The following is a 9,972-nucleotide window of genomic DNA, read 5'->3' as shown; positions in this document are numbered from 1 at the left end:
TAGGATTTATTGTGTGATATAAATGTGAACAGAGTTTAGATAGGATAGATTTATAGCCACTGTACCGGTTCCATGGCTGGGGGGGGGGGGGGGGGGGGTAGAGTAAGACTTCACTGTGGTACGAATAGGGGTGAGTGGGAGGAGATTTGGAAGGTGCCACAGTGCTCCACAGCACAGTAGGGAAAACAGGACATACATAAAACAGGGACATACAACAAAATAAATTCAGACATGAAAACAAAGGTTATGGAGGATCCTGCTCATTACAGAGCTTACACTGTAAGTGGAAGAGGGCACAGCTGAGACAAGAGGAGCGAGTGTGGCTCAGAGTGGAGATTGGGACAGTTGTGAGGGTGCATTAGTGTGAATAGTGTTATCGGGGATAAGGTCACCTCTGAGATAGAGATGGGTTTTTTAGGAGCATCTAAAGATTTGAAGGCTGTGGGAAAGTCTGATTGAGCGTGGTAGGGAATTCCATAAGTGGGGAGCAGCACGGGAGAAGTCTGGTAGGTGGGAGTGAGAGGTGGTTATCAGAGACACGGCGCAGGTCAGAGGTAGATCTAAGAGGGCGGCAGGGAGAGTATATTGATATGAGATTTGAGATGCATGCAGGATATACATCAACAGATGTTGAGGATTAGAGGTAGAAAAGTTTTGCTGATAATGGTGATCAATGTTCTTGGCTATTAGGGTTTGGGCTGTCATTGTTTGTCCCACCTTTATATTGATTCCCAATATAAAAGTGGGACTATATGATTTTATACTGGTTTATTACAGAGTCGGGAGAACACATGACAAAGCCGGAGAGATCATTTCTCGCACAGACTATTCCAGTTGTTGGGAGACCCCCGGGGGTTTTGGGTGTATTCCTTTTTTTTATGGACACACTAAATGTTGCAGAAGCCTCTGTCAGTGTGATCCTGGAAACAGGCGAGAATTCCCACTTATTCTCTGGTATAATTCAGTGCATACATGGAAAGTCATATGTTACATAGGATGTGTGTTCTGTATGTTCACACATGTAGTGTATATCCCACCACGTCATAGGCTCAGGACAACAACACCAGAGTGACACTGAATGAAGCCATTTTCCGATGGCCGTATACTCGGTGCTATAGACTGGCGGATGGATGCCGAGTGTGTAGCCGAAGCTTCGGCTCTTCGCTCTGCATCGGGAGATAAGCTGCTGTTGTGTCACATATAGGACCGTTTCTACCAGATGAAGGTGAGTGCACAACCCTGGGAGTAAAAGAAGATTCATCAGACTTGTGGGAGGAAAAACAATGACTTATAAGATGTTGGTTCCGTTTACTGCACAAACTATTGGACATCTAACCAGATCGATTAAACAAATACACAGTGTATATTTCTGTGTGTATCTCTCACCGAAGGACAAGTGGGACTTATTCTTGGCACATGGTGGTTCAAAGAAGTTAAAATCACACCTGTTCCAAGAGTTATTGCCTGGTGGTGGTTGATGGGGGAGGGTCGGGGCTTAATGACTTCATCCACAGGGGAGAGGGTACTAAAAGTGTTCTACATCCTGGCACCTAGAAACTCAGATACCTGCATCTGAAAGCAGATAGTCCCCTCTTAATAGTTATTATCAGGTGATAAATACCCAAGACTACAGAAATAATTAAAACTCCAGTTATGGAAGAGGCCACAGATATCATCCTGGCTGTATATGAAAGAGGGGAGACCTTTCTGTCTCTGTTGTAGGAAGATAATGCATATTAAATATCTTAGCTGCTGTTCCTATGTAAAATCCAGAGATGATCAGGGGCATCCACGGGTGACTACGGATGATCAGCGGTGACTAGGGGTTCCCAAGATGATCCATGGTGTCCAGGAGTGTAGCACAGACCATGGGGTATCAGGGGTGACCAGGGATGATCCGCAGTATCCAGGGGAGACTAGGGGTTCCAGGGATGATCTGCAATAGCCAGGGAAGACCAGGGGTTCCAGGGATGATCAGCGGTATCCACGGGTGAATAGGGGTTCCCAGGATGATCCATGGTGTCCAGGGGTATAGCACAGACCATGGGGTATCAGGGGTGACCAGGGATGATCCGTGGTATCCAGGGGACACTAGGGGTTCCAGGGATGATCCAGGGTAGACTAGGGGGGGTTCCAGGGGTATAGCAGAGACCATGGGGTATCCAGGGGAGACTAGAGGTTCCAGGGATGATCCGCGGTATCCAGGGGAGACTAGGGGTTCCCAGGATTATCAGCTTGTTTAGGGGTTCCAGGGATGATCCATGGTGTCCAGGAGTGTAGCACAGACCATGGGGTATCAGGGGTGACCAGGGATGATCCGCGGTATCCAGGGGAGACTAGGGGTTCCAGGGATGATCCATGGTGTCCAGGGGAGCATAGGGATTCCAGGGATGATCGGTGGTGTCTAGGGATGTAGCACAGACCATGGGGTATCAGGGGTGACTAGGGATGATCAGCGGTGTCCAGGGATGATCTGCGGTGTCCAGTGGTGAAGAGGGGTGCCCAGGATTATCAGAAGTGTTTAGGGGTTCCAGGGGTGTCCAGGGGTGACTAGGGGTTCCAGGGATGATCAGTGGTGTAGCAGAGACCATGGGGCATCAGGGATGATCAGTAGTGTTTAGGGGTTCCAGGGATGACTGGTGGTGTCCAGTGGTGATGAGGGGTTCCCAGGATTATCAGCGGTGTTTAGGGGTGATCTATGGTGTCCAGGGGAGACTAGTGGTTCCAGAGATGATCAGGGGGGTGTAGCAGAGACCATGGGGGATCAGGGGTGACCAGGAATGATCCGCAGTTTCCAGGGGAGACTAGGGGTTCCAGGGTTGATTGGTGGTGTCCAGGGGTGTAGCACAGACCATGGGGTATCAGGGGTTCCAGGGATGATCCACGGTATCCAGGGTAGACTAGTGGGGGTTCCAGGGATGATCAGTGGTGACCAGGGGTATAGCAGAGACAATGGGGTATCCAGGAGAGACTAGAGGTTCCAGGGATGATCCGCGGTATCCAGGGGAGACTAGGGGTTCCCAGGATTATCAGCTGTGTTTAGGGGTTCCAGGGGTGATCCGTGATGTCCAGTAGTGACTAGGGGTTCCCAGGATGATCAGTGGTGACTAGGGGTTCCCAGGATAATCCATGGTGTCCAGGAGTGTAGCACAGACCATGGGGTATCAGGGGTGACCAGGGATGATTCGCGGTATCCAGGGGAGACTAGGGGTTACAGGGATGATCCATGGTGTCCAGGGGAGCATAGGGATTCCAGGGATGATCGGTGGTGTCCAGGGGTGTAGCACAGACCATGGGGTATCAGGGGTGACTAGGGATGATCAGCGGTGTCCAGGGGAGACTAGGGGTTCCAGGGATGATCTGCGGTGTCCAGTGGTGAAGAGGGGTGCCCAGGATTATCAGCAGTGTTTAGGGGTTCCAGGGGTGATCCATGGTGTCCAGGGGTGACTAGGGGTTCCAGGGATGATCAGTGGTGTAGCAGATACCATGGGGCATCATGGATGATCAGTGGTGTTTAGGGGTTCCCAGGATGATCAGCAGTGTTTAGGGGTTCCAGGGATGATCTGCGGTGTCCAGTAGTGACTAGCGGTTCCCAGGATGATCAGGGGTGTAGCAGAGACCATGTAGGATCATTTGTGACCAGGGATGATCAGTGGTGTTTAGGGGTTCCAGGTATGGTCGGTAATGTCCAAGGATGATCCACAGTGTCCAGGGGTGTTGTACAGACCATGGAGGATCATTGGTGACCAGGGATGATCAGTGGTGTTTAGGGGTTCCAGGTATGGTCGGTGGTGACTAGGGGTTCCCAGGATGATCCATTGTATCCAGGGCTGTTGTACAGACCATGGAGGATCATTGGTGACCAGGGATGATCAGTGGTGTTTAAGGGTTCCAGGTATGGTCGGTAATGTCCAAGGATGATCCATGGTGTCCACTGGTGACTAGGGGTTCCCAGGATGATCCATGGTATCCAGGGGTGTTGTACAGACCATGGAGGATCATTGGTGACCAGGGATGATCAGTGGTGTTTAGGGGTTCCAGGTATGGTCGGTAATGTCCAAGGATGATCCACGGTGTCCAGGGGTGTTGTACAGACCAGGGATGATCAGTGGTGTTTAGCGGTTCCAGGTATGGTCGGTAATGTCCAAGGATGATCCACGGTGAGACTAGGGGTTCCCAGGATTATCAGCGGTGTTTAGGGGTTCCAGGTATGATGAGGGGTGTAGCAGAGACCATAGGCAATCAGGGGTGACCAGGGATGGTCAGCGGTGACCAGTCTTCCACCATTTTCTGGTGTTTGATGAGGAACAAAACCCAGTTGGTGGGCTGATATATATAATTTATAAGAGATATTTAGACGCGTCATTAGTATTTCCATACAATTATATATATGACAACACACAGTAAAGGTCATTTACCCACTTCAAACATGGCGGCCTCGTTTATCGTGACAAAGATGGGTCGTACCCGGAGTAAAAATGGCGATGGCAGGTTTCCAAAGAATAGACGGTGGCCGCGGTTGACCATAGTAAACATGGCGGCGCCAGTACTGTCAAGGTAAAGATGGCGGCCAAGTGTTTTTGAAGCATATGACGGCGGCCTTGCCAGGAGTAAAGATGGCGGCGGCCGGTGTAACACGCGGGGCTCGGAGGCTGGCGGAGCGGATCCGGGCTGAGAAGAGAGCGGCGGCGAAGATACAGGTGACCGGGAGCATAATAATAACTAGTGCTGCGGCCTGATGTATGTGACCTGTGTGATGTGACCTGTGTGATGTGATGTGACATGTATGTGACATGTCCTGTGTGATGTGTGCAGGTGACGTGTGTGGTGTGTGCAGGTGACATGTATGTGATGTGATGTGACATGTCCTGTGTGATGTGACGTATGTGATGTGATGTGACATGTCTGTGACATGTCCTGTGTGATGTGTGCAGGTGACGTGTCCTGTGTGCAGGTGACATGTATGTGATGTGACATGTATGTGACATGTCCTGTGTGATGTGTGCAGGTGACGTGTCCTGTGTGCAGGTGACATGTATGTGATGTGACATGTATGTGACATGTGATGTGTGCAGGTGACGTGTGTGATGTGTGCAGGTGACGTGTGTGATGTGTGCAGGTGACGTGTGTGATGTGTGCAGGTGACGTGTCCTGTGTGCAGGTGACATGTGTGTGATGTGATAATGCAGTAAAGCAACGACCCCCCCCTGTTCCCAGAAACCAGATCTCTCCTTTGCATCAGTCACCCCCATATCCTGTAGGAGAGATGTCCTATACCTTGTTACCTTGTTACATTCTTTTGGGGAAGTCACCCATAGACCCCTCATGTGGTCTGGATTCCACTGCTTTACTGCCCTTACAGTAAAGAATCCTTACCATGCTGAAATCAGAACTGATCTCCTTTGTATGTCCTTGGTGGACAATTCTTTGTATTGAATTGTATCTATGTTTATACATATAACTTGTACCCTGTATGTGTGTATATAAATGTCATTCCATCCCATCTAAGGCACCTTCTTTCTAGTTTTTAGAACTTCTCTTTATAATATAATTTAATTTTTCCCTTCCTTTTATTAATGTGTTACCCCGTATCTGAGCCCCCTGTAGTAGTTCTCGTTTGTCCGTCTTATAGTGACGTGGCCATTACTGTATACCCATATTCAGGGGCTGCTAGCCCAACCTCTAATCAGAGACCCTCACCCGGGAGAGATCTAAGGGTCCAGATTGTAAAGGGCGTCTTCTGGAGCCTCTTCATGGACATGTAGATGCACCAATATAAACTGAGCACCAGACTATTCCTGCACATGACTTACCTGTGCATTGTGTGAACATGAGGAATTGGGGGTATAGTGTGTGTGTGTGACACATACTATATATATATATATATATATATATATATGTATGTAATATCCACCATCCAAGGGCTGGATGGTAGAATGGAACAGCTTCACTTTGGACTTTAAGAGTAATAATAAAGTGTATTATTATACGCAGTGCTATGTATAAATCGTGGTGATATATGAGGTACAGCTGTTACCGCCACTCTCTGAGTAATAACATGAGAATCGTATGATCAGTGCTGTTCCTGGTTCTCTGTGATAATTATATGACCCAGTATTTTGGAGTCGTCCTTATAGTTTCTGTCTTCCCCTCAGACCCCCGGTCCCAGCGCCACACTACAAGAATTACGGAGCTGGGTATTGCACCAGGACTCGGACCTTGTGCTGATAAACAAACCTAATGGACTGTCTGCACATGGTGAGGATGGAGGAGCACTTACCCCTGTCCTACGTGTGGGTACAGTCATTCATGTTTCTGTCCTCCCCCAGGTGGCCCCTCCGTGGCCCGTAGTGTGGCCCACCTGCTGCCCGCTCTGTCTGAGATGCTGTTTGGAAGAGGGGCGGAGCCTCTGAGAGTTTGTCATCGTTTGGACAAAGATACCACTGGGGCATTAATCCTGGCCAGGAGCACAGAGGCTGCAGAGCGAGTACAGAGACTAATGCGGGAACGTAGATTGCACAAAGTGTACTGGTGAGAGAGCGGGGGCATATGGGATTGTGGTGAGATATGCAGGGGGCGAGTGTGGGGGGCTGGTGAGAGACGGAGGGGGCGAGTGTGGGGGGCTGGTGAGAGAGGGAGGAGGTGAGTGTGGGGGGCTGGTGAGAGAGGGAGGGGGCGAGTGTGGGGGGCTGGTGAGAGAGGGAGGGGGCGAGTGTGGGGGGCTGGTGAGAGAGGGAGGGGGCGAGTGTGGGGGGCTGGTGAGAGAGGGAGGGGGCGAGTGTGGGGGGCTGGTGAGAGAGGGAGGAGGCGAGTGTGGGGGGCTTGTGAGAGAGGGAGGGGGCGAGTGTTGGGGGCTGGTGAGAGAGGGAGGAGGTGAGTGTGGGGGGCTTGTGAGAGAGGGAGGGGGCGAGTGTTGGGGGCTGGTGAGAGAGGGAGGGGGCGAGTGTTGGGGGCTGGTGAGAGAGGGAGGAGGTGAGTGTGGGGGGCTGGTGAGAGAGGGAGGGGCGAGTGTGGGGGGCTGGTGAGAGAAGGAGGGGGCGAGTTTTGGGGGCTGGTGAGAGAGGGAGGAGGTGAGTGTGGGGGGCTGGTGAGAGAGGGAGGGGGCGAGTGTGGGGGGCTGGTGAGAGACGGAGGGTGCGAGGGTGGGGGGCTGGTGAGAGACGGAGGGGGCGAGTGTGGGGGGCTGGTGAGAGAGGGAGGGGGCGAGTGTTGGGGGCTGGTGAGAGAGGGAGGGGGCGAGTGTGGGGGGCTGGTGAGAGAAGGAGGGGGCGAGTTTTGGGGGCTGGTGAGAGAGGGAGGAGGTGAGTGTTGGGGGCTGGTGAGAGAGGGAGGGGGCGAGTGTGGGGGGCTGGTGAGAGAGGGAGGGGGCGAGTGTTGGGGGCTGGTGAGAGAGGGAGGGGGCGAGTGTGGGGGGCTGGTGAGAGAAGGAGGGGGCGAGTGTGGGGGGCTGGTGAGAGAGGGAGGGGGCGAGTGTGGGGGGCTGGTGAGAGAGGGAGGGGGCGAGTGTTGGGGGCTGGTGAGAGAGGGAGGGGGCGAGTGTGGGGGTCTGGTGAGAGAGGGAGGGGGCGAGTGTTGGGGGCTGGTGAGAGAGGGAGGGGGTGAGTGTGGGGGGCTGGTGAGAGAGGGAGGGGGCGAGTGTGGGGGGCTGGTGAGAGAGGGAGGGGGCGAGTGTTGGGGGCTGGTGAGAGAGGGAGGGGGCGAGTGTGGGGGGCTGGTGAGAGAAGGAGGGGGCGAGTGTGGGGGGCTGGTGAGAGAGGGAGGGGGCGAGTGTGGGGGGCTGGTGAGAGAGGGAGGGGGCGAGTGTGGGGGGCTGGTGAGAGAGGGAGGGGGCGAGTGTGGGGGGCTGGTGAGAGAGGGAGGGGGCGAGTGTGGGGGGCTGGTGAGAGAGGGAGGGGGCGAGTGTGGGGGTCTGGTGAGAGAGGGAGGGGGCGAGTGTTGGGGGCTGGTGAGAGAGGGAGGAGGTGAGTGTGGGGGGCTGGTGAGAGAGGGAGGGGGCGAGTGTGGGGGGCTGGTGAGAGAAGGAGGGGGCGAGTTTTGGGGGCTGGTGAGAGAGGGAGGAGGTGAGTGTGGGGGGCTGGTGAGAGAGGGAGGGGTGAGTGTGGGGGGCTGGTGAGAGAGGGAGGGGGCGAGTGTGGGGGGCTGGTGAGAGACGGAGGGTGCGAGGGTGGGGGGCTGGTGAGAGACGGAGGGGGGCGAGTGTGGGGGGCTGGTGAGAGAGGGAGGGGGCGAGTGTTGGGGGCTGGTGAGAGAGGGAGGGGGCGAGTGTGGGGGGCTGGTGAGAGAAGGAGGGGGCGAGTTTTGGGGGCTGGTGAGAGAGGGAGGAGGTGAGTGTTGGGGGCTGGTGAGAGAGGGAGGGGGCGAGTGTGGGGGGCTGGTGAGAGAGGGAGGGGGCGAGTGTTGGGGGCTGGTGAGAGAGGGAGGGGGCGAGTGTGGGGGGCTGGTGAGAGAAGGAGGGGGCGAGTGTGGGGGGCTGGTGAGAGAGGGAGGGGGCGAGTGTGGGGGGCTGGTGAGAGAGGGAGGGGGCGAGTGTTGGGGGCTGGTGAGAGAGGGAGGGGGCGAGTGTGGGGGTCTGGTGAGAGAGGGAGGGGGCGAGTGTTGGGGGCTGGTGAGAGAGGGAGGGGGTGAGTGTGGGGGGCTGGTGAGAGAGGGAGGGGGCGAGTGTGGGGGGCTGGTGAGAGAGGGAGGGGGCGAGTGTTGGGGGCTGGTGAGAGAGGGAGGGGGCGAGTGTGGGGGGCTGGTGAGAGAAGGAGGGGGCGAGTGTGGGGGGCTGGTGAGAGAGGGAGGGGGCGAGTGTGGGGGGCTGGTGAGAGAGGGAGGGGGCGAGTGTGGGGGGCTGGTGAGAGAGGGAGGGGGCGAGTGTGGGGGGCTGGTGAGAGAGGGAGGGGGCGAGTGTGGGGGGCTGGTGAGAGAGGGAGGGGGCGAGTGTGGGGGTCTGGTGAGAGAGGGAGGGGGCGAGTGTTGGGGGCTGGTGAGAGAGGGAGGAGGTGAGTGTGGGGGGCTGGTGAGAGAGGGAGGGGGCGAGTGTGGGGGGCTGGTGAGAGAAGGAGGGGGCGAGTTTTGGGGGCTGGTGAGAGAGGGAGGAGGTGAGTGTGGGGGGCTGGTGAGAGAGGGAGGGGTGAGTGTGGGGGGCTGGTGAGAGAGGGAGGGGGCGAGTGTGGGGGGCTGGTGAGAGAGGGAGGGGGCGAGTGTGGGGGGCTGGTGAGAGAGGGAGGGGGCGAGTGTTGGGGGCTGGTGAGAGAGGGAGGGGGCGAGTGTGGGGGGCTGGTGAGAGAAGGAGGGGGTGAGTGTGGGGGGCTGGTGAGAGAGGGAGGGGGCGAGTGTGGGGGGCTGGTGAGAGAGGGAGGGGGCGAGTGTTGGGGGCTGGTGAGAGAGGGAGGGGGCGAGTGTGGGGGGCTGGTGAGAGAAGGAGGGGGCGAGTGTGGGGGGCTGGTGAGAGAGGGAGGGGGCGAGTGTGGGGGGCTGGTGAGAGAGGGAGGGGGCGAGTGTGGGGGGCTGGTGAGAGAGGGAGGGGGCGAGTGTGGGGGGCTGGTGAGAGAGGGAGGGGGCGAGTGTGGGGGTCTGGTGAGAGAGGGAGGGGGCGAGTGTGGGGGGCTGGTGAGAGAGGGAGGGGGCGAGTGTGGGGGGCTGGTGAGAGAGGGAGGGGGCGAGTGTGGGGGGCTGGTGAGAGAGGGAGGGGGCGAGTGTGGGGGGCTGGTGAGAGAGGGAGGGGGCGAGTGTGGGGGGCTGGTGAGAGAGGGAGGGGGCGAGTGTGGGGGTCTGGTGAGAGAGGGAGGGGGCGAGTGTTGGGGGCTGGTGAGAGAGGGAGGAGGTGAGTGTGGGGGGCTGGTGAGAGAGGGAGGGGGCGAGTGTGGGGGGCTGGTGAGAGAAGGAGGGGGCGAGTTTTGGGGGCTGGTGAGAGAGGGAGGAGGTGAGTGTGGGGGGCTGGTGAGAGAGGGAGGGGTGAGTGTGGGGGGCTGGTGAGAGAGGGAGGGG

At 56.5% G+C, this 9,972-nt stretch overlaps 1 protein-coding gene and 1 long non-coding RNA gene across 2 annotated transcripts in view; both read left to right on the top strand.

Moving 5' to 3' along the window:
* Positions 1-4,545: 4,545 nt before the first annotated feature.
* The window catches only part of RPUSD4 (RNA pseudouridine synthase D4), a 9,860-nt gene continuing 4,433 nt past the window's right edge, over positions 4,546-9,972 (top strand). The window contains exons 1-3 of the mRNA XM_075178708.1: positions 4,546-4,700; positions 6,156-6,258; positions 6,330-6,531. Coding sequence (XP_075034809.1) covers positions 4,590-4,700; positions 6,156-6,258; positions 6,330-6,531 — 416 coding nt within the window. The 5' untranslated portion in view covers positions 4,546-4,589. The remainder of the gene's footprint in view (positions 4,701-6,155; positions 6,259-6,329; positions 6,532-9,972) is intronic.
* Positions 4,708-5,186, top strand: LOC142097113 (uncharacterized). The gene is made up of 3 exons (XR_012678130.1): positions 4,708-4,837; positions 4,935-5,008; positions 5,120-5,186. It is a non-coding gene; the product is annotated as an uncharacterized LOC142097113 (long non-coding RNA).

The sequence above is a fragment of the Mixophyes fleayi genome, chromosome 7 (genome assembly GCF_038048845.1).
Source record: "Mixophyes fleayi isolate aMixFle1 chromosome 7, aMixFle1.hap1, whole genome shotgun sequence".
Lineage (NCBI taxonomy): Eukaryota > Metazoa > Chordata > Amphibia > Anura > Limnodynastidae > Mixophyes > Mixophyes fleayi.
Note: the sequence above shows the minus strand (reverse complement) of the source record. Positions and strands in the feature narration are given on the sequence as shown.